Genomic DNA, 25,448 nt, shown 5'->3' with positions numbered 1-25,448 from the left:
CTGTTTCCAACTTTAATTTTTGTGGGTTCTGGCACAATTTAAATGCTTAGGATTTGCAGAGAGGGTTATTTCCATAGAATGCCTCTGTTATTTGATTTGTCTTGATTAAGGTAAGTTAATTTGTCTTGATTAAGGTAAGTTATGGGCAAATCCCTCCCCCGTGCCCCCCCCCCCCCCCCAGATAAAAGCAGGTTCGTTATTTTATGATGTTTTTATGATGTTTCATGCAGTGTGTTTCTGGTTTTTACCATTACTTGTGTTTGTATGTGTCTTATATGGAAAGAGATGCTAAAGTTATCACAGGAGCCCCTAAAACAGCCAACAATTTTTTTCTTATCTTGTCAACAAACTGGTCACAGAAGTGTTCCAGACGTGGGTATGTTTGGCCAACAAGCACAAAGTGCCAAGCAATTAAGTTTGCTTTGACGTGGTTGAGGTAAGAGACCTGTTGCAGTAAAGAGTGAGTAGAAACCCAAAGGGCTTCAGCAGGCAAAGGGTTATATTGCTGTCTTCTTATTCTGTCTTGCATCATCTATTTGAGGGATTCATTTTTGTTTGGGACACTTTAGCTACGACAGATACAGCTCTGTTTAAAATGATGGTGTATACAATTGTAAAAATAAAATCAAGCATGCCTTCTAATCTCAACTCTGATGCTGTGAATAACAGACCTTTTCTGCTGTCAGCAATTTGACTGACAGCTTGATGCAAAGATGCTAAAAGCAACTGATCCATCCACCCATACTGATTTTCACCTCCCCAATAATGTTCAAGGGTTGTATAAGAGATATAGCCTGTTTGCCTATGAAACTAAATATACTTGAATCTTGTCAATTTTGACTGCCAGCACTTTTTTTTAGGTTATATGGCTTAGATCATCATATGATACCACCGTTATTACCTTGCTAGAAGAAGTTATGCTGGCAGGTCTGTATTCCTGTCTCATTATCTGACAGAACAAAGCTCATAGGTCTGCGTACATCTGGACAGAAATGCAGATAATTGCAACTTGAACACCTCCAGAACAAACTAGCTATGGCTGTTAGGGGCAGCAATGATTGCCTAGAGCTAGAGAAGCTCTGCTGCCACATGGAAGTGCAGTGAGGCCCCTTAAAAATACAAAGGCAAACACAAAACCTTCCTACTAACTATTCTACAAAGTTCAGAGTATCCTTATCCAAAATTATTTTTGCAGAAAGAATGACGTTGGAAGAGGCATTTCAAATCCATTCTTAAGCATCCCTTTTCTTTCTTCACCCTGTATGTCATTTCTACTTGCCCCAAAACATATGGTCATTTAAAACCAGCCCTTCCTCAAGCACAACCTTTTGTAAGTGCCCTGGGGAAATTTCTAATTCCTCTCACCTGCTTCCAGCCAGGTTTCCTTCAACAGATTAGCTCTATATGCAGCTGTAGTTCTCTTCTAATCAGAGCAAAAGTATTAGCTCTATGCTTGCTGCTCCCTAGACAGAGGCTTTGGGTCACTTTGTACTTTCTTGTCCCCATAACATGAAAGTGCATTTTTCAGTATAATCGGGGTGAAGGCTGTGGAATTTCTACCTCTGCACTGTTTGTCAGGCTAATAAAGAATGATCATGACTGGCCAAAAAAAGAATGATATTGGCAGTGCCAAGTTTGCCTTCAGCAGAGAGATGTAAAATCTCACTGTCTTGAATTCTAAAGAATGAAGAGAGGGAAAAAAAAACAGTGGGTAAATAAGTTCCTCTGCAAATATTCCTAGTTTTCATTTACCAGGTTATGTTCTTCCTGAGCAGCAGCTTATAAAATCCTGCTCTTCTTGTACTGAAGAAAGGCATTAATTATATTCCCAGTGTAGACATTTCTGATTACTGAGTGGCACAGAATTGTGCTTTGAATAATATTTTACAAATAGAACTATTATGACTTCCTTGTGTAAAGAATAAATGTCTTGATACCTATCATTTTCCCAGATGGGAAAACCATGGCTGAAATAGGTTATTCTCTATGTTTAAAGAAGTGTAATTTGCAATGGCTATATGACTGAGTTAAAACATATTTTGATCTTGAAATCCCTAAAGCCCCTTCCCAAACAGCATAAGGTCAGGTACATGCCGATTAGTCACGTATTTTGTATCCCTGAACACTTGCTAGAAAAATGAAAATATATATGGTCTGCTACTGAGTAAAGGTTTTTAAGATGTAAAAGACCTATAAAGAGTATGCTTAGTCACCCATGAAAATAAGGTAAGATCTCTTACAGTTCTGGTTTTCAATGCCAAGCCTTCTCCACTGTAGAAACTATTTGCATCCTAGTCTTTGGCTGAACAAATGCAGTGGAAAGGTATTTTGATCAGAAATATTAATACTATTTTAAGGTAAATACAATCTTATAATACCATTTCAGTTATACTTTCTCAAGATATTGTCATAAAAGACTTAAAGTGGGGTATTCCTATAAACTTTAGCACGCTTGCAATGTTTTTGCATTTCATCTTCTACAGCCAGCTTGTAAGCTTTTTTTAATGTTTAATGAAAGATCAAGCCACTCTGTTTCAAGTGTGATGGCAATCCCGTTAGGGGATCGCAATTATCACAGTCGACCTGAACAGCCTAAGCCTGCTGTGCCAGTAAAATCAGAACAGTGGAAGGGCTGTACCCTTCACGTGGGTTTTGGTGCTGCGCCTCTGTGCTCTCTCTTTTGTTCTCCCCTGGCAGCACATTTCAATTATGTCAATGTCTCAACTGGAAAAGCTATTTGTCACCCTGTCTCCAGCTGTCAGGGTAGCTATCATCTCTGAGTTACAGGCGCATTTGAGTTACTGACTGTGGGACTGAAAGGGCAGGGTATCGCTACAGCTGTAGTTTACTAAAGACTCGCAGCTGTCCTGCAGAAAGTCTAGAAATGCAGTTTCCTAATAAATAATTCTCCTTCAGTGGTATCAAATGTATCAAAGTTACATCTTCCTCTTCTCCTTCCCACTGAGGATGTCGGCTTCTAAAGAATCACCAGTTCTCACAGTGTTCTCCTGAAATAATTCTTATAGGTTTTTAAGATAGTTTAACATTTTGTAGGAATTTTTATGACTCGTATAGTGATTATTAGTTGTCAAGGCAGCACTGTAGTTTGTAGCAGTGATGTAAACAAAATTAGTACTTTACATGGTCATGCTTCAAGCGATTACTGAAAATGTACTAGGAGAATACAACAACGTAACCCAAGTAAGAACCAAAGGTGAAAAATACTTAGTACAAATTAAGTTTTCTATTGTACTTCCCTCAAACCACACAGGAATAATTGAATATTTTGTAAGGGCAAGACCATGTGTGAACGACAGCATGTATGCCTGCTGTCACAGACAGGACCAGCTTTTCCTCTTTCTGTGACTGCAAAGAAGAAACAATTTCATGGTTTCAGAGATGAGTTGCACTTTTTTCTTTCTGACTTGTTATTTGCAGAATTATACTTTTTTCCCCCTCCTCTTCCTGGGTGTGAGATGAAATGATAACCTGGTTATCTAAAAGTTGGCCAAGAATATTAATAACAAAAAAATTATATCCCTCTCTATATGCTTTTTCTTATTTTTAACCCCATGAGGATAAAGATCACATTATATTATTTTAAATTACACAAGCTCTATGTCATTGAAATGATATTTTATCTCTTACTCAAAATGTATAAGGTTTGGAAACATACTAGTTTCAGAAAATGTTAGTAAAAAAAAATAATCTTGGAGTATTTTTAATATCACTGAAACAATCCATTTTATCCAAGTATAGTAAATCTACTGAAATACTGAAACAGCTAGTAATTACCGCGTTTTTGACATTTTCATTGAATAGAACTTTCTTGACTGCATAGCTCTAGACTACAGCTCCACTGTGGCACTCCAATATAATGCTCCCTGTATACTGACACATCTGTTCCATGATCAATCCTTTCTGAAATGTAACAATTATATTTAACACTTTAAAACTTCTTTTATTTCATGTTGTATCCACCTGTAGGAAATTCTTACCCTGCATTAAAATATAGTTAAACCCAGTTCTTTTGCTTAGAGTTCCTTATTTTCCTTCAGTAATAATACTTCTGCGTTTTCCGAGGAACTATTGGGTTGGGTTAGCACAATAGCTGCTACTATTATTAGTTTGTGTACTGGGCATTGCCAACAGACCAAGACTGCCCTATAGCAGAGTATGTACAGACACTGAAGGTGCCCACAAAATGCTTGCAATGCTGGCAAATGCTTGCCGACTAAGTAGGAAAGAAGAGACAGTAGATGGATGTCAGCAGAAAGGGAATATAGCGAGTTGTATGGCAGTGCTGGTCAGTACAATAGGTTTACTCAGATTTACAGTGCTGGGTTCACAGAACTGTAGGGATGAGGCAGATCTCTTGTTCAGCCTTCTTTGCCCCAACTAAAGCTTGTTTTCCCTAGCTGAGCAATTGTTCACCTCCTGTTTCTGAATAACATTTTATATTAGAAGCCTTTTGTCTCCAAAAGCTTGTATTTTCTTGAAAAAACAAAATGTCCAGCCTTTCCTGTTGAGGAATTTCCTTTACTTTTTTCTCTCTTTGATGTTCTTCAAAAGAAATTACACAGATTTTTTTTTTTTTTTAAATATCTTTCTTAGGGGGCATTATTCTCATTGAGATCTTAGCACAGCTCTGGAAAGTAACATAGCTATTTTGTTGTCATACATCAAATGTTCTTGTTTTATGTAAGAATTTGCATGCTTGCAGTGAAATTCCAAGCAGATTTAGGTGTGGGGTTTTTTTTTTAATCTATTTGTTTTACCATCTTTCTACTTGTTTAATTATTTTGTATGTATTTTCTATTTTTTAAAGCATAGTACCTTGCTTTTTACCACGATCCATCTTTTTGATTCTCAACCATTTCTCTGGTTTCTATAAATCTTCAGAACCACTTGTCATAGCCCTCAGCTTAGCTCTGTCTGCATATTTTATGAATATACTTTCTATCATCCTACTCAATAATAAAAATCTTAAAAAAAGATCAGGTTCAGAATAATTTCTGTAGGATCCCACATATAAAACCCTTCTAACTCAATAAGGTACCACTAACACCACACCCTTTGAAAGGGATCTAGGTCCTGCTAGATTCAGACAAGCAGCTGTAATCACCCCTCCGTTGGAGAGATACGCAAAAACTTCATAATTTATTTGTGCTGTAGATGGATACTAATAGATCAAATTGTGGCATGAAAGATCTTAGCTGGTTCATAGCACATAGTTTTTGCACTTCATGATGATTACTGGGACTACAAAGTTTGTTTTCATGGCAAAGGAGAATATTGAGGGAACCTGCAGTTAGGTCTTAAATTATCCTATGCAAAAATCTTTTCTCTTTTTTTTTATGTTGTAAAAGTACCATTTATATATACAGAATGCTACAAGAATTCCATTACTGAACCAAAATTTGCATGCCTCCAAAGTTTTATATATGTTTTTCTCATAGAAGCCAAAGTATACTAAACTATTAACCGGAGAGAGAACAAAGAGATTAAAAATCACTATGTACGTGAAAAGTGTTTGATTTATAACCACTTTAAGTACTTTTGCCTTTCATACTTAAAACTTTTCACTGGTTCAGTAAATTAACTTTGGTACGGATGTAAATATGTGGAGAATACTTTTCCTGTAACTTCCTTCAATTTCAGCAATTGTGTTAATTTTCACAAGGTGCAGCAATATGCATTAGAAAACAGTTACAACAAAATCAAGCATTTTATTTAAAAAAACAACCAAACAAAAAAGGCCTGCATTGCTGTAACTCTCCTTATTTCTGTTTCACAGAAAAATCAGGAAGGAAATGAAATCACCTGCTGTCACAATTAGCATTTAAACAGTCTCCATTTGGCAGTGAATCTTGTGGTCTTATTTAGGTAGAAGAGTTGAAGGATGTGTGTGTTCCTATCTGTGCAGCTCCTGCTGGGTAGAGTTTCTCCTGGAAGGATGCAAGGATTCATGACTATGTCAGTTGTTGGATACAAGAGTGATTCCTAATTCTTCATATTAAGGGCATTTTTTTTTTGGCCTCATCCACGTGCCTGGTCTCATCCATGCATTTTCCCTGTGTCTTAATAGCCTTGGAAGAAAAGACCCATTAACACAGGCTGGAAGTCTCACCAGACTTCTGTGTCGGTCTGTACTTCCCTGCAGCTCAGTCTGAAGACAAGATTGCCCCCAAGAGCCAACAGTATACAGGTTCCACGTAAGGCATCTGCTCTAACTTCCAGGAGTATATTTGAGGAAACCAAGTGCTCTTGTGGGAGCTACGCATTTCTTTTTGAAACCTGCTTTTCTACTTTTTCAACCTTGGTTTCAGTGGAGTGAAGCCATTTTTGTTAAAGCCTGCTCCTGGTTGTGGATATTTGTGACCCCTGCAGGAGAGAAATCTCTCCACTGCTCTGAGGTGACGCTGTGGTGAGTAGAATTAAATCTCAACTGCACAGAACTGTTAGGTTTAAGATGAGCAAAAAGGAGGCGTAATCAAGAGGCTAATTCTATTTTATCTGTCTGAGCATTTGTTTTAATCTTATGGCACGGTGCTTGAACTCCTGCTAGAAAAATAAGAGTGAAATGTCTACCCCTGTCTCTTCCTACCTGGTAGAGGAGTAACTGATGTGTAGAGGGGATAGGAAGGTTGTTTTTGTAGCTTGCTTTGAGTGTGAATAACTTCTTACAGGAAAAGTAAGGCAAGGACTCTTATGGAGGGAAGATCTCTGTTTCTGTGGTGTCTGGCTATTTGCTCATTTTCTACTCCTAATTTATTGTCAAATTTGACAAGCTTTCAGCTGGTCCCAGGTTCAAGGGTGAAGCAAATTCACGTATGGTACAGTAACTTGCTCTGACCTTGTCCAAGACACATCAAGTGTTACTTGTCAAGTGACACAACAGTAGGTCTGACTCGGAGAAGATGAACCTACCTACAGATGTTGATGGCTGTGTGAGTTCCATGCTGCTGCAACAATGTTATAGAACAGCTTTGTCCCGAGCCAACTCGATCCACAAGCAACATTAAGGCAGCATTTAGCACTGTGAAACAAGATATTTTGACCATCCTGTCTTTTTCCCCGCTACTTACATTTTCTGAGACAGGAAAGGCAAAGCCTTTTATCATCTATTTGCTGTATTGTTTTCAGTGAGAGTATTTATGAATATGCTGATTAGCATCCTCTGGTAATGTTTGTGAGATATCTACATTTGCCCTAGGAACTGGAGCTTCACAATGGCCACTAGGCAACCATCAAATAATAAAAATGCTTGCTTTGGTACCGCATTGAACTGTACACCAGCTGGCAATCTGGACGGTCAAGGCTCTGTAACTCATTACAGGCTCCTATTTGAATGGCTCTGTAGTAACACACTGCCCTTGGTCAGAACTGCAATATAGATTACTTCATTTATCTTCTCACCTCTTTCATTCTGTGTAAGATTCTTGTTATATATAAAATACCACACTATATTTAAAAAGTAATTTTGATTTATGGGAAACAGCACACACTGTGGAGGTGCGCTGGTATTTTTTCATGGCAGCATTGCAAAGCTGGTGTGTTCTACAATAGGATGGAAATTATTCTGGCCAAGACATTAATCACTAAGGTTAAGTTTCCTGTCGCTAAAACAGAATCCCCAGTAACTGCCCGGCATTACTCCTTACACAAAGAAGTTGGACAAACATACCATCACGTCTGCTGGGCGTATGGCTTGGAAAGCCAGTTAATCTTGGCTCTGTTTCTAGATCTGTACAGCCATGTTGCAGTCTGTTCCTTCCTAAGCAACATTTCTAGGAAAATACTGTAACATTCATGTAAGCCCTCATTATGTTTAGCTTAGTGCAGAACAGCGACCAGAACAGCAGGGTCCTAAGCACAGTTGCTATACCGTGGCTAATAATCTGAAATTATTGGCTGATCAACCTCAAGCTGAAGTGTATCTAGAAGGTATATGATCATATTTTTGGTCATTTTAATTTAATAATTCTTTATTGCAACTAGCCTGCATAGCTTACACTGACTCCCAAATACGTCAAAACTCCTGTTTCGTGAATAAAATGGAAGAAAAGAGAAAGGAAGGCTTCTGACCCTGGCAAGCTGGCAAGACATGAACCAGCAATGCAGCTGCACTGGCACGGTGCTCCTCTTACACCAACAAGCCGTTCCCGATGATGATGCTGATAGCTCAAGCACAGTGATGACACTGATAATACAGATACTGGTGATACAGAACAGGCTTTTGCTCACCCGTGTTGGTATAAAGGCAGAGTAACTCTGAGCACAGCTAAATGTTCATGAGCATAGCCATGTATTGCTTCTCTTAGTTGTCTGTAAAACACATCCCTCTTCTGCAGTTCTTGTTCCAACCTCTGTCGGGTGCGTAAAGTCTCACTCCTGCCTAAACTGTGTCGGTGTTCATTGTATTACAAATAAAATTTATGGGGTATATGATAGTTATATGACATTATAAATAACATTTTGTCTCTCACTGGTGCTTATAACCCATTTGACGTTTTCCTAATCACTTTTATTTTTCTTTCTCAGACCTATTCTATAAAGGTGCTGTGAGGGATAATGAAAAGGACGCAGATGCACAGAAATTTTGTAATAAAGCATTCTCAATACATATATTTTACAATAGTAGAAGTCAAAGCAGGCCTTCATTCTGTCTGAAGCTTCTTGAAATAGTTCATATTTGGACTCTGTAGAGGGATTAAGTATTTTATTTAATCTTTTAATGGTATAGTAGTCTGAGCTTCAGAATAAACCTAGTTGCATACAAAGTCTCCGACAAGCTGACCTACCCAGCTTTATACAAATCCTAGAGTCCTGGAAATTTTGTTTCCAGGTTTTTTTCTCTACCTTGGATAATTTCTACATCCATGTCATTCAAGAAGGACTTGAAATTAAATGTAACCGATACATAGGCTTTATTTTTTTCAGAAAATACATTTAATGCTTAACTGTTGCTGTTGCAGAAGTTAGTAACTCAACTCCCATTCAAAATGTCTATTCAGTTAAGAGCATTAGAAAGCTCTGTGTTTGTAATCTGGAATTATATTGACAAGTTTACTGCCCTGACTCTCTGTTCAGCTCACTGTTGTAATTCCACTGGTTCTCTAGAGACATTTACAATTTACACTACTGGAAAAAAATAACACAGGGACCATTTTTAATAAACCACAGCTCCAAAATTATTTTGGAATTAATACAAATAGTTGTGATAAAGAAGAAGCATCTTTTGTTGGGATAGAAAATAAAATTGAAATATTTTTTATTTGCTGGGTAAGAATCCCTAGCTTTATTTTTTATGTCCAAGTAGAGATCTGAGCATTTCCTGCTACCAGTGGAACAACATTTAGATAGGAGGGTAAAATTTAGATGCAAAGAAAACCAGCAGCACATTCCCCCAAGAGCTAACCAACAAAAACCCCAAATAATACACTAAAGTATTTTCAGAAAATACTTTGGTTTACATTCTACTGCTTTCAACAATTTGAATTGCTACAAACAGCAACAGTAAAGTTGTTATATTTCACAATACCAAAACAGCATTCAGGCATATGTCTGTGAGATTTACATTTGTGTAAATCCAGACTTGTCCCAGAGTGTTGCTAGAAAGAACTGCCTTTATAAATTCAAGTGCAGGTTAAGTAACTGTCATCCATCAGTGCTGTAAATAGTACTTCTGGAATGCACTCTGCAAGAGTGGTGTGGAACTAAATGGGTGACAAAAAGTCTCTTATTTGGAAGGATATATTTATAAATAATCTACACTATAGAAGATTATTTAAGTTTATATAACATTCTTATTGGAAAAGGAACAATTCTAAACATTATGTATAGCTTCACAGATAAGGCTTTGGATCAGCATTTAGGAATATATTTGAGACTAGATTAAGAATATATATTTTGTCTAAGGCTAATCACTTAATGTACCTTTTTCCAGTTCCAGGCAGACAGGAGCAACATCAGCCTTTGGTCTGAGTAGACAGGAATTTGGTGTCTCCCTGACACTGAGCATTAAGCCAATACTGAGTATCAGTAATGTCCCAGAAACGGTTTTCAAAGGGTTTAAGATCTTACATCCCTTGCCACACCAGCCAAGTCATAAAGCTTTTTGGTCTCCTCTGAACATGGAAGAGGTCATGCCTACTCACAGTACTCTATACCCTTAGCCTTACCGTGCATCAGTTTTCCAAATGCGAAGTAAGGTCACTAAGAAACACAATCTTTAAATTTTAAATTATTTATCACAGTTTGATTTTGTCTGTATGCATCTCTATTACCCAGTACAACAGATCAATGTGTAGTTCTGAAACAGGAATTATTAAAATAGTAATCAAAGACATTTCAAAGATTTTGAGAGTATTAGCTGTGGCATGTAACGATGAAGTATTTTAGCACTCTGTGTTTCCCCTGTAATTCACCTGAGAGTATCCACCAACACTGAATCAATGAATCCCCTATTATGTTTTATTTTTTCCCACAGATCTTTATGTTGATTCAGTCTTGATAAATTGTAATTTTGTATGTTGATTATTGCACCAAACACTTCCACAGATTCTTCTTCCTCATCTCTACAAGGAATCTGCTTCTATTTTTTCTATTTTAGTCAGTACAAGAAAAGAAAGAAGAGTAATCTGATTTTTTTTTTGTTGATTTTGAAGCAGTAAAAGGTACAGTCATAAAATCCCACAGTTGTTAGGTTTTTTTCATGTACAATCAACTACAGGACCATGATATCTATTGGCTCTTAAGGTTAGACAAAAAGACTGTAAATATACATTTCTGTTTCTCTTTCTCATAACTTTTTTCCTTATTGTATCAAAAAACTCCAAGGCAGTCTTCTCCATTTTGAAGGTTAACTACTGTTTCAGCTAAGATAGTAAGATACCTGCTTCTCTGAAAATGTTCTGGGTAACATAATTAAGGTAAAAAGTGCACTGTGGAAAACATAGGAAACGGTATTTCTACCGCATTAACAAAATTTAAATCCATACCTTTTCATCACATTGAATTTTAGACAACATCAGCTTTCATAACAGTTGAAAATAAATTGAAAGAAATGAGAATCTTCAAGTCAGAGTAACTTTTTGGATTCCACAAGTCTAAGCAAATGCACCATTTTATAAAACCCATTGCCTAGATAATAAATGATTCCTATGGGCAAATATGAACTAGGAAAAAAAAAGGATGTTTTGATCTTGCCAAGACTAGAAGGGCTGGATTACTGAGCAGTGCTGGTATAAGTTGTTAGAAACTCTCTTGATACTGTCAAGGGGAAAATGAACCGTCTTCTTACCCCTCTAAAACATGTGACAAACCATGAAGTCAGTACTTCTTGCAGGGAAGAATAAATATATAAACCAGTGATAATGAATAGTGACCTGGATTTTTCTTAATTAATTGAATGGACAATTACCTGTGACTCAAAAAATGCCACCCTCTTACTTAGTAGGCTGTAAATCCGTATTGTTATTTCATTAACACAGGAAAGAATACCTACTGGCCAGAGCACATCTGGATATTCAAACCCCAGAAATATGAAAAAGCTGCAAAATCTATGTTCTGCTTACTCAGACTGTAAGAAACACCTAAATATCCCAGTTATTCTCCTTTTCAGATGCAGTAGAGGCAAGAGTAGTTTTACTAGGGATTCTCCCTTTCCTTTCTGCGCTCTGTGACTCATTATTGTCATACGTAGGTCTAATGTAAAATTTGGTTGGAATTTAATCCTTGTCTTAAAAGCTTGTGCAAGGTGCTGCAATTTTACTGCCCAGTTCACCAATTCCTCACTATTAGATGGACAGTTCATACAAACATGTTTCAGATTAGAAGTGTTTGTGTTCTGCCAGTTCTTGCTCTTTATCTTTTGTGTAATTTGCAACATATCCCTATAAGTGCATTTCTTCATGCTATTGCTGTATAATGCTTGGGTTATTGAGATTCTTCTGAGGCAGAAGGCAAATACGATCAAGTCACAAAGAGCTATTAGTTTTGTGCAAATACCTTTGCATGGGTACAAGCACAGTTAGATATGTGAACGGTGAGACTCTGAATGCATGTTCACAAGTGTGTTTGGAAGAATATCACAAACTATAGGTAAAAAGCTAGAGTAAAGCCACAAGACAAGATACAGAAATAATTCCCTCTCAGATTTCATTACAGGAGGAATTTTTTGGTATATGTGTTACAGGGTTAAATGTCCATCAGTCATGGACAAAAGGAAAGCCACCTTTCTTTTGTGCAGTAAACTCTGATGTTCATGACAGGTGACATGTTTCAAATTATTTATGTCACAGTAGTTGGTAAAATAATCTGTCTGTGAGTAGTCATAAAAAAGAAATACATCTGAGTACATTCTAGTTATATAATGTATATATTTTTTATTAAAATTTGTTCATAGATTTCTACATATTTCATATGCATTATGTAGGAAGATAGTGAAGCTGATACTAGTTCTGGTAGTAGAATTTCAGGTGTTAGGATACTGGTAAGGTGAAAAAGACATAGAAAGGCAAGAGTATTACTAGGACTTTTCAAAAGAATGGTGTATTATGATAAAAAGAAATCCTAATGTTAGAGCTTATTCATTATAAGATGAAAGCCAGTATAAATATAAGCAATAATAGGGGAAATACATATGTGTTTAGCAAACATTCCCGTTCTGACTTTGGGAAAATGCCAGTTATGAGGATATGATTAATGAAGAAATTCTTTCTATTTCAGCAATGGGAAATAAGTTTAAAAGGACCTTATTATATCTTGTTTTTTTTCTTTTTAATCAACATGTCTGGATAATTGACAATTTTAAGAGATATAGATAAGATGTATTATATAGTATCAGGCCCTGCTTCTTCTCCCCCTCAAGGGAAGCTCTTATGTTTACTTTGCCCATATTGCAGTATTTGTCCCTATTATCATGCTTCTATAGAAAGGCAGATATTTTCAGAAGGCTGCTCAGTCAAGATATGACTAATTCCCTCCTTCTTCACTGTGAATAGTAAAAATCAACTGTAGTAAACATTTTCGTAAATGTTGTAGCAGATTCTCCATCGCTTAAGTGATTTTAATAAATATTGAAAGTTTTATGACCTGTGCTGGTAAGGAGAGATTTTTCACCCAACAGTCTCTGAATAACATGGCCTTGGTTATTACCTGATTCTGGTTCTGTCCACATCTGGCTGAATCTTCTTTTAAAAGCCAATTTATTTATTTATCTATCTTATTATCTATCTATCTATCAATTTCTTTCTGTCTGTCTGTCTGTCTGTCTTTCTTGCAAATATTTTTTGTACTTATGTCTTACTGTTGTGGGACTACTAGTAGGTAGCTGCAAAGTAATGGGACCTTGCTGCCATGGGATCCTTTTATAAATCTGTAGGAATGTGGTCTAGTTGGGGCCAGGTGGTGTGTGTATGATCTGCTTTGAACCTGTCTCCTGTAGAGGAATGAGGCTGTGTGCAGTTTCCTCCAACAGCCGTAGCTATATGTAGCTTTTGCATTGAACGGAACGGAGGAATTGCGGTTGATGGTGGTGAGATAGTGTTCTGGCCCCAGCAGAGCCAGGCAGTTGAGCTTGTCTGGGGTGTGTGTCTGTGCAGCTGGCAGCCTGCGTGAGCCCCGGTCATGGATCAGCGCGTGATGCAAGTCGTGAGCGTTATAACGTTTTGGTGACCTTTTTCTTCTGAAGTTTAATATGGTAGTAGTTTCATTTTATATCATCTTGGCCTTATTCGAGCTATGGCCTTAGGCATTAAGAAATCCTCAGCCTTTTAAAGAAGGTAGGGGGAGAAAAACACTGTATATTCTTTCATTGAGCTGTTCTGCCAACAGATTAACTTGCAGCTGCATGGGAAATATTGGCTTCAGAATCCCACTGTCATTCCAGCCCATTTGAAGCAGTCCCCTTCTCAACGTCCAAGGCTGGAGCTGTCTCATTTAGAAGACATTAAGAGAAAGGAACACAGAAGAGTTTAGTATTAAAAATGATGTGGAGTGGGTTTTTTTCCAATAATGCTTTCCAAATTATGCCACGACGGTATTCATTAACATTTATGCTTACCAGTACTAGTATTGTTTTACAAAACATCTAAGTTTCTTACAATGAGGCCTAACATTGCTAATTTGCCTGGGCTCTATTTTGCATATGGTTGACCTTAGGAGAGACTGTTGTTGTTAAGAGGAATCCATCACACTCAATGTAAATCCCTTTGCAGGCTCTGATTTAACCATCTGCAGTAGCAGAGATTATATTCCCATTTCAAAGTTTCCACATGCTACAATTTTAAAGTACAATGTCTTTTTTTTTTTTTTAATTTCCTTCAACTAAATGTTTTATATAGACCTTTCCCTATATTCTCCTATAAAGTATTATTTAAAATGTATTGAAATGAATGCAGTGGTAGAAGAAAATGTATAATTTATATACACATTTGAAAAAAACACCAACTATGGCTTTAAAGTCAAAAGAGACATTCACAGCCTTGTTGGCCTGCTGCTCTAGAATTGCTTTCAGATCCACTTGCAATTTAAGCTTCTTTCAAGATAAAAACATGCCCACGACTTGTACAATACTCTAGTAAGGAGTGTTTAATGTCAGAACAGTATTTTTAGATTAAACATCACTCTGAAAGCCATAGCGTATCAACACAAATGAGAAACAGCAAGAAATAATAAAAGAAATAGTGTTGAAATAAACCCTGCATTTGAAATTGTGCTTGTTTTTACCCCACACTGACTCCCTGACTGATCGTTCTTCAGCCTATCTTCCTCCAAGCAGCACAAGTGGCAGGAGACCCTGTTCCGCAGACGGGCTGTGGCGTGCATGCGGTACAGCTGGGCAGAGCTGGCACCGTCGGCCTTTGGGGCTCTTGCATATGCATTAACCAACCAGCCAGGAACCAGCTTTTTGGTAGGACATACAAATACACAGTTCTGATATGTAGGAAGATGGAGAGAATGATGCCCATGGCCTCTGGCACTACTCATGATAATAATGAGGTTCCATTATAGGCTTCATCCTAGGAGCCAGACTGACTTATTTCCTCTCTCTCTCATACAAGCCCAGGAACTCAAAGCCATCATCCTTCTCAGCAACAGGCTTTGCCCTGAGCATTAAGGAACTCCATCCAATGCTTAACATACTACTTGGGCTGGAAATAGATGGGCAGCACAGGAGATACCACCTGCTATTAAATCTTTTCTTCTTGATAGAGCCATGACAGCTGCTAGTCTTGGCTCTCACACAGCAGAAGAAGAGGAAGAGGAGGAAAGAATAAGCTTCTAATACCTCTAGTGCATCATTGGTTTTCTTGACCAGCAGCCAGCACAGATACTATGTTATTCTGTGGGAGGTGTTCTTCTGATGAATGGTACTCCAGCGACTTTGGAAGGCAGTATTTTCTCTACTAAAAAGATCATCATTAACTGTGTCAGGCCTGCTAGTCTGCCTTTGGCAGCAAACAGGAACATGATTTCCAAAGGAGAGTAATGCACATTTGGTAACGAAAATCGTTTGAGGGCTGGAGAATTTGTGTTAGAGAGAATGACTGCAAGGCAAACAGGTAAATAAAGGTTGAGCTTTGCTGTGTGATAAAACAGGGGAGAAGGAAACAGGAGAGAAGATACTGCTGCTTGCAAGGTGAAATCAAGAGAAGAAAAAGAACTTATAAGTATATAAATATATTTATCTATATAAATCATATAAAAGGAAGGTAAGGATATGATTTTACTTACAATGAAATTTCAAAAAAAAAAAAAAAAAAAGCTCTAATTTTAGGATATCAGTTATTAGTGACTCTCACATACCCAGAGAGAGTTTGTGAAAGCTTCCTCACTCAACATGCTACAAATAATGTGGCACGAACATCCCCCCCAACCCCCCAGCTCCAGCCCAGGTTTCCCTGCTGATATGCTTTGCTCTGATAAACCCAGTTACTTCTCAGGTCTGCTGTCTTTCCTCTGGTGTCCTGTTGGAGAAGCTGCTAGTCACTTTCTTGCTTGTCCACATCTAGATATCGCTGCTCTTGCAGCCAGGCAGCTCAGTTTTGGTGTTCTGTGTCTCTTTTTTTGTCTTCAGATATGGCACTTCTTCTTGCCTCTCCCAGAGGGTTTACATTGTCTTCTCTCCAGGTTCTAAAATACTTAATTTAAGAAAAGCTTCAGGAAAACATAAAAGTTGGTTTGTAAGTTCTCTAAAAGCTTCAGCTCAGTCTGTGGCAGAGTTATAAAACTGACATCTTTTTTTTTTAAAAAAAAGTAATAATAATAATCCAGCTTCTATATTCTTCTTCCTCAGTTTCCTCAGCAGTGAGTTTCAAAAGATGATTACTTGCTACACTAATAATGGCTTCCAACTGGTATGCTCTGAATCACAAAAGAATGCCAAAACCTTCAGAGTAGCATTAACCTACTTGCTTTCTCTGAAGTAGCATAAGATACAGCAAAAAAACCTTTCCATAGCAAAAAAATGTGGGAGGAATTAGTTTGCTTAACTAAGCCAAACAAATTTCTCCTAGTGCTAGAATAACTCCATCCCTGGATTCTGTAAATAAAGGACTTGCAGTAGAACATGAGGAGGTCAACTTGGAAATACTTCTGAATTTGGTATGGAAGAGGCCGCTGTTTCTAGCTTTACTGTTCCAAGAAATTATTTGTGACTTTTGGAGAAGAGCTGTAGGACATATCTAAAACCACAATTCACAAAGAAACACAAAGGCAATCAGCTTAGGCCAAGGTTAAGAGGAGCTGTAATTAGTTACTCAGAACATACCTAATGTTTCGGAAAAAAAACCACCTCACATTAAAACCTCCCAAAATTGGAAATTGAAATTAGCAATGTTAAAACTGAAAATAAAATGCACTCCCTGTAGTTAAATGCTACAACAGATTGTTCTGAAATTCTGAGAAATCTTCAGCATCAGCTTTTAAGTCAGGAAGGGGTGTTTTTCTGGGAGACAGTTTCTTCTTCAGTCACAAACTTTCTGACATAGGCAGCAAGAGCCATTTGGTGATGGTCCTTTGCCTGCATTAGAAAGGGGACGTGTGAGGGGATTATGGTGGTCTTCTCTGTCCTTAAAAATTCTGGCAATGAAAATCAAAGGAAGAGTAGCAGCAAACTAGCATTTGTAAGAATCTTAACTATTCTGTTATTCTTGTATTTGAACCTCAGCTTTGGTATGGACAATTAATCTGATAGCTAGTTTAGAAGGAAAGGTTTCAACAAGATATGAAATGACTATTTTACGTAATAAAATTTGTATTTTTTTCTTGTTGTCAAAGCAATTCTGTCTTGATGGTCTGTTCAGGAATTACATTTGACCTATATTTTCTGACATATTCAAAGGGAAAAAAAAAAAAAAAACCAGCCACTCAAACATGCCCAGAAAGCACAGAATTTAAATATTTATTTATTTATTTATTTTCACTTAAGAAGTACATTTACAGTGCAGGGTAATTCACTGGTTTTAGTGCCTGTATTAATGTGGTCAATACACCCAGTGAATATTTTTTTCACTTTAGGAATTAAAAATGTTTGTCTATAATTTCTTTCTACTGATATGCAGTAGTTCCATAAAAGCTGAAAAAAATAGGTTTTATACGTTTTTAAAAGGAAATTAAATTTGTGAGAGAAAACTTCAAAACCTGACAACTGAATTGAAAGACATACACACACACCCTCAAATAGTGATTTCCAAATACTAATTTGGCACACTGGTGATGTGTAGAGTCTTTAAGAAACCAGGGGGTCTGTTTAGTCTCATGCTCTTGTTTGGTAACTTACATTATATTTCAGGTAAGTTACATAAATCTCTTTCTACTGTAATTCTTCTGATTTGTTTTTGATAAAAAACGGCATGTTTCGAGAAGAAAGGCAATCCATGGATGTTGCACCAAATAGTCCCATGTTATGCATCCAAGTTTAAGCTAGACTGGGTATAAGACAGTTTGGATCCGCAAGTGAAACAGGAAAGTGCTGGAAAGTAGAAGGGCTATGCAAGAATGTATTTATCTGGCTTCTACCAATAATTTTGGATGTAAAAATACTGAAAAATAGTAGTGTTGATTATGTATTACATAGCTCATCCTAGTCAGTCAGCCGCAGGCAACTCCTTTGTTTCAGCTATCCCTCAAATGCTATTTTCCTACTGCATCCTTGATTTTTGCCTTCTGTGTTAATCTTGTAAATGAATGTTGTTCTATATTTAGCTGGAACCTTAAGCAGGATCTTTCAAGCTCGCTAATCTTTTTGCTTTTCTATAATCTTATATAAGAAAAATCTTAATTGATATAGCTATATGAATGATTCCACAAAGTGGCAGCTAAACCACAGTCCAGAGGTTTTCTTGGACTTAATTCTCACAGTACTCAAGTCTTTAACCAAAACAGCTCTTGGTGTACCTTGCAAACACAAAGTTACTACAAATGCTGTGTCCCTTGGCTAGATTTTGAGGACAATGAGTTCTTCCACTAATAACTTTATCTGGTATCTTAATTGGTACGTAAATGAATAAAAAAAATGTGTTTATTGCTGTGCAATTGACTTGTTTGTTTGCCCTGTTATCATTGATTGATTTTGGAGAGGGGAAGGGGACAAATCTTTGAATTCATTTATATCCCTCCTACAACTGAAAAGTCATCTACTTTTAGGAATCGGTCCCGCTGTCTACATATTTCCTCAAAATAGAGGCCAAAAGTACAGAAAACTGGAAATATCATAGTAAGGTCAAATGTGCTGTGATAGTGTTTCTCCAAATTGCTCAAATTAGCCAGCTATGTACCTAAGTGACCTACCATCAAAAGCAAAGAGCATGGCCTGTTTCTTCAAATGTTTTTAAAATTTGCCTTGTGTCATGAAAACATTTATTGCATTTGGTCCAGATTTGGGGAAATTATTAATTTAGTTTCATTTTCTAGCAAATCTGCTTGTTCTAGGGCTGTACTCACATCAGAGGCTAAACATAAACAATAGGAACAGCAACACCATAAGTGGCTTATTTTTTATTTATTTTTTTCCAAACAATGATTTTATTATGGAGTACTGCCTCCACTTCTAATAAATAACACTGGTTGCTTGTCCTATGCCTATAACACATGACAGAGTATCACTGTCAAGGCCTGTTATAGTACCCGGCTAGCCGCCTCCAGCTAGTCAACAGAGCAGAGTAGCTTGCAAATGAAGAACATTTGTCCGAATGACATATTTCTGAATGAGAATTGCTTTGTTTTGCAGAGAGTTTGGCCGCTGGAAAGTAAACAATCTTGCTGTCGAAAGAAGAAATTTCCTTGGCTCCCCACTGCCACTTGCCCCTGAATTCTTCCGTAACATAAGGCTACTCGGACGCCGCCCGACCCTGCAACAGATCACAGAAAACCTTATCAAGAAATATGGGACACATTTCCTACTGTCAGCTACCTTGGGAGGTAGGGTTAACGCTTGGAAATGTCGTGCATCGGTTTGGTGTGACTGATCTAAAAGTGGTGGTCACAACTGATTTCTCTGTAAACTGTGATGCTCCTTCTCGGAGCAGCTGGGCTGAGCAGCGCTCCCTGGACTGGGCTTGGAAGCATGGGAGCAGCTTTTGTCTACAAGCCTCATGGTTCCTTCATCTTCTGCTGTTGAAATTTCTTTACCTTGTGTAAAGAATTTTACAGACAAAAAAATAAGAAATCCCATAGCTAAGATTGAAGTACTTTACTCGAGTTCCTGGTGTGCAGGCTTCTGGTCTTCTTGGGATGTATCTCTGCACTAAGGGGTCATTAAGGAGAGTGACCTTTTTTCTGTAAGAGGTCCTTACAATTTACATAATACCAGATTACACAAGTCCATCATGGTACTGCAGACATGAAGCAAGAAAACCAGTAACAATAACTTCCAACAAATCTTTTCAGCTAGGAATCTTTTAAACGACGTTGGCTGCTGGGAAGTCCCTGTATTGTCACTCTACCCCTTTTAGAACTAGTCTTCACTTAACCGGTGTGACTAAATTTTCAAAATAGGATGATGAGATTTTGCCATGTGATTCCTATTAATATAATGGAATCTGCATCTCTAAATCCCCACAGCCTAATTTGGAAAAGGTAGCCTGATGTATCATTGGGATCCAGTCACTACATGGATTGAAGAAATCCAGTGAAGAGGCCTAATGTTCAAGAGAGAGCATAAATTGTTGTGAATGAAAGATAATTAGTACCTGTGATTACCCATCTAGACATTTCAAAATGAACTGACATTTTCAAAATGCAGTTTTATCCCTTGGTGGATGATTATATTAAAGATAATTCTGGTGATTGAGTATCCTTCCAACAGAACAGTCTTGTCAAAATCCTTTATTCACCTGAGGAATGGTTCTCTTTAATACATTTCATAACTGAATTTTTACCATATATTAAGGAAATGACACTCTTCTTATTCTCTTTTGGCTGATATCTGAGATCTTTAACAGCTGAAATGGCTCACAGTAGCTTCCTTTTGGAAAAGACCATTCTAGAAACAAGGTGAACTTCTTTTTTGCTGTGGTTATTTCAAATAATAAAGAACTCATTCCTACCATTATTTTGGAAACTAGTGTTTCTAAAGCAAATTCATTACCATTAGAATTTGAAGAACAACTTACATGTGTTGACCAGTGATTTGGAACAAAATTCCCAGAATTTCTTTTAATTACTCAGTACATTTCATCCATGCTAAAAGTACACTTCTTATATATTACCATCAATTTTCTTGTGTATACAGCACATAGCACATCTGAACAGAAAAACTAACTGCAGAAGTGAAAGAAAATGTTTCTTAAAATATAAAGCATAATAATTAAAGATTTGGCTGAAGCATGTATCCTAATGCAAGGATTATGCAATGGTAAAAATATTTTTTAGTATTATTAGCTATTTGCTGATGACTAACTAACATAACTTTCAGTAGGAACCTCCACATGGTGAAATTCACTTTCAAGGTGAAATTGGGCCCAACAGCTCTGGGAAAACGAGAGTAGCTGCTCTTTAAAAGTAAAAAACACCAGTATGACACTGATCACAAAAGAGCTGCAGACATGACACCTTTTAGGAAGCGTGGCCCTAAGTAAAAAGTTAAACTCCACGGGTATTACTTTTGAAGACACTTGAAAATTGTAGTTTAAACATTCGATATTGTCCCCACAGCCTCGGGTTTTGCTGCAGGGAAACTGGGGCAGGGTGCCCTTTTCTCATCCCTCTTCAGACCACCTCACAAAGGCCTTAAAATGCAGTAGCTGCCACACGCTTGGAAAAATTTTCCACACACAGAGAGTCAGTGTTGACTTCTGGGCTCTGCCAACACTTAATGAAGTCAAAGAGAGTTTTTATATCAAGTGTGATGGGTTTTGATTTAGGCCCCTAGCCTCAGTTTTTAGGCATGATTTCAGGCACACTTGCTGCCTTCCATTATCATTAGATGGGGGCTGAAGACTTCAAAAAATTGGTTCATTTAAAATAATTACAGGGAATTAGAAATATCTAAGAATGCTTTCATGAGGTAGCTAATAACCCTATACTTTCCTGTCTGTGTTAGTTCTCATTTGGGTGCTACATTGAATGGAGATTCCCAGAGATGCTTGTCCACACTTATAACATGTAATTATATTTTTCACTTTCAATAATGTATTCCTACTTTTTCTTTAATTGAAAGTTGGTTTATTCAGAAACCTTTGTCACTTACGTAGCTCCTTAAAAGCAGAAGACCAAACTGTGTGTGCATAGTACTTTTATTTAATGAATCCCCAGTCATCTGTATTCATGGACATGGAAAGCTTGGCAAATGAACAATCCCGTGGTAAGATTTGTGTGCCTCTGTGACCATTTGGCTTTCATGAATATCCCTTTTTGACCATAAAGGGAACCCTTGCACATGGTTGTTTGTGATATGTTCCCAAATCTTTATTCACAAATGCAGATATATACTCCACAAGGGCATTCTCAAACAAGAACTTAGGGAAGTTCTATTTTTCTTGTTGCCACAAGATAATGTGGAAAATTACATTTCTCACTGCTTCTGTTTCTTATGGAAATTTTATCTTCTTGTGACAAACCAAATGTCCATAATGAGCAGCTTCAAGCTGCCTGGCAGAAGGACCCTATGTAATCCACTGTTTGCACAGCAAACGCTGCATTGAGCAGTGGGTTCATGGGCGTGCTCACGTGCCGGTGCACAGGAGTAACTACTGCATCTACATTGACTATCTGCAGCGTCAAATCTGCAGGGAAAGGAGAGAAATGGCTGCTCATTTTTGTTAAATTTTGTGCACAAACGGGGGTGCTCTGTTGGGCTGGGCCAGTACTAGGAGGTGAAGAAGTTTCCTCCACTCCTCTGTGACTACACATCTCCTGATTTTGTTAGCAAAATTGCAAATTTACATAGCCCAGGCAACACTGACCAGAGCAGCTTTAGGGGAAAGGTAAGAAAGGACTCATACAAGGGAACTCCGTCCTTGAAGGTGAGAGAAGGCTCTACTGGACAAGTCCCCGAGCACCACATTTAATCAGATTTGCTCTGAGCAGGGAATTGGACATGATGACCGCCAGAAATCCCTTCCAGCCTAAATTATTTTCTGACTCTATGAATTGTGTTTCTAAACTCTTTAACAGCTTTCACCTAGCAATTCCAAAAAGCAAATGTCCTCCTTTAAATGAGGGACAATACACAGTATTACTTTTTCTCCTTTTGTTCTGCATTTACACTTTTCTGTTTTGCTAACATACAGCATGATGCAATTAAGGTCCAGCTTGCCAAATAATAAGCAAGAGCATTAGCTGCTGTACACTTTAATGGTTTACAAAAATTAGTGTACAGTGGTGAGCTTCAGAACTGGAAGTTATCATGAAGCCTAGGGCACCACTGTGGAATAAGTGTAGGAAGAGAAAAATATCAGTGGATCCTACTTCAAAGGCATTCACTATAATGCTGTTGCTATGTATAGATGTAAAGGCTACTCAGCCAACCAGTAGGCTTGGCAATGAGAAAATTACAGATAACTAACATACTACAATGGAATGACAGGGCCTTCCAGGCTTTTGGGTGATGTGAGACTGATTTGCGTGCTTTGCAAGATGAAGATAGTGGACTTTTGCAAATAAGTCCTACTTGCATCTGGAAACATGGTAACTGTTCTGTATAAACAAATTTGCAGGAGGTTGCCAAGGCTTCTTATGAAACTAGAACTTTTTTTAGGCAATTGGCTAAACGGTAATCTTGAGTGTTTGAGATTTATTTATTTTTGCTGTTATTGTCAGTCGTAACTGCTTAAAGTCTTCATTACCAGACCATCTATACACTCGCCTCTCTGGGTCACAAAATATCCCTTGATAATGTTGGAGTCTTTGAGAACAAAAAGAAACAGTTTGGTCTTGACAACAGACAATCTTAATGGGTGTCAGTAGATCAGCTTAACTCCGACCTCTTGTCATTCTCCTCTTCACTCATTACAGTCCCACAGGTGAGTTGGATAGTTACACCTATTCTATTCTACACACTGAATAGAGGGTCAGATTTTCTGCTGCTGATTAATAGTCTTCTTAAGCAGTATATTACTCTCTGTACAGAGATGGGAAAAATTGTCAGGTGGTGTAAACCAGTGAATCTTAATAATTTATGAAAGATTTATGCTCACACTAACTGCTGATATGACCTTTGTTTTTCTATAACAATTATTTCCATGTAAGAGACAAAATATTGGCAAATAAGGGAGGAGCATCCTGTCTCAAATGACTGATGTGAGAAAGAAACTTGAAAATTTAGCCTCAGGTTTGAAAACAAACACCACCCCCCACCTGTAACCCACCAGGTATATAAACTTTCCAGCATTTAAGATTATGGATGCTAAGGGGAAAAGAAAAATGTAGAAATATATTTTCTTTCTTTTCTCTCCCCACTTAAAGAAGAAAAATTTTAAGTACTAAAACAGATTGTATGTATGGAATTAACGAGTACTTTACTCACTCGAACCACAGAAATGATACCACATCTGGCCTAGCATTAATTTATATGCTTTTTGAACCTGTGCAATTCCATTAGCATCTGCTTAAGTTTGGGAAAATGACCTGCTAAAACCTTAACAGTACATTCTGCAATCCATACATGAATAGATTTTCCACTAGCACTAAGCTATTTTTTTATAACAAAGGTATAACTTTTTTTTATTATTATTATAATGCATTACAGCTATTGTAGCTGAGTGTTTCTTGAGTATTCTATTTAATCAGAAACTTTTGAGGCATTCATAGACCAAAGACCTTTATGCATTTGTAAAATACATATATGTATATAAAGACAGAGCTCTAGGTAGGTAACTGTCCATGGCACTCAGATATATCTGCCTTTGAGTGTTCTCCTTTTATTAGTTTCCTCACTCTCTGACATGAAGTGATGGGTACTGCTTGGATCACTGCTTTTTCCTACCACTCCCCATCTACAGACAAAAATATGACACATCAAGGCATATGATCTTTTCATTGTTACAAAGATGTAGGTACAGGAGAACAATCTCTCAATAACTGAGTTAGAAAATGGCACTAAATATTTAAATCATAATAATATGTATTATTATGTATAACAAAATGTATTTACTCCTTCAACAGATGGTTATATTTAGTTACAGTTGTTACAGCGTTATTCCAATTCTACCATGTCAATGATTCTGATTTGCATTTTTTACTTAAATAATTTGTGAAGATATTCTTAATATGTACACAAAATTAACTTCTAATTTCTGAATGCCATTTCTAAACTATTGTTTAGAAGTCTTACACCTAATTGGCCACGGATGGGTTATGTGTCTAGGTAAATTCCTATATACCTGTTTTATTTTATGCTTTAGTTTTTGAAAAATGTCATGTAGAATATTTTTTTCAACTCAGGAGTTAGTGTAACTTATAAATATAAATAGTGGAAAGTATGTTTATACAAACCTAGAAAGAATTAAATATATAGGCTAAGTTATAAGCTAGCAAATTCCAGGGCTCAGGGGGACATTAGTATATATTGTGCCAATGCCAGTCTATAGTGTGAATGTCAATCTCCTGCCCCCCAGTGAGTATCTGTCAGTGACATCAGCTACATGGTTATAAAGCATCACTGCAGTGACTCTGGTAATTTTCTGAACCATTCATTGGATTATGTAGCATTGTTTTGAGCACGACCAAATGTTTTTGTGCTATTTCTTTTAAACCTGAGAAAATGAAGTTAACTGACTCTTGAATTTTGTGAATTAGAGAGAATACAGCTGTGTGGATCCAATGCTGAATATTCATGTTTTCTTAGTATACACTGGCATATAATAATTTTCAGTTCTTAAAATTTATAACTTTGAAGAGTTTTTTAAAACACACTGCTTTTAACTAATGCTTGGGTGTTGTCTTAGCCTATTTCTTGGTGGCAGACTAATACCAGGTAAAAAACCAAGACCCATCCATGT

At 37.2% G+C, this 25,448-nt stretch overlaps 1 protein-coding gene across 2 annotated transcripts in view; it reads left to right on the top strand.

The window, feature by feature from the left end:
- The window catches only part of BRINP3 (BMP/retinoic acid inducible neural specific 3), a 214,003-nt gene that overhangs the window by 98,947 nt on the left and 89,608 nt on the right, over nucleotides 1–25,448 (top strand). For both annotated transcript variants that reach the window (XM_037404617.1, XM_037404616.1), the window contains one exon: nucleotides 19,238–19,428. In XM_037404617.1, the coding sequence (XP_037260514.1) occupies nucleotides 19,238–19,428 (191 nt within the window). The remainder of the gene's footprint in view (nucleotides 1–19,237; nucleotides 19,429–25,448) is intronic.

Source organism: Falco rusticolus, chromosome 11 (genome assembly GCF_015220075.1).
Source record: "Falco rusticolus isolate bFalRus1 chromosome 11, bFalRus1.pri, whole genome shotgun sequence".
Lineage (NCBI taxonomy): Eukaryota > Metazoa > Chordata > Aves > Falconiformes > Falconidae > Falco > Falco rusticolus.
This window is presented reverse-complemented; position numbering and strand designations above follow the sequence as displayed.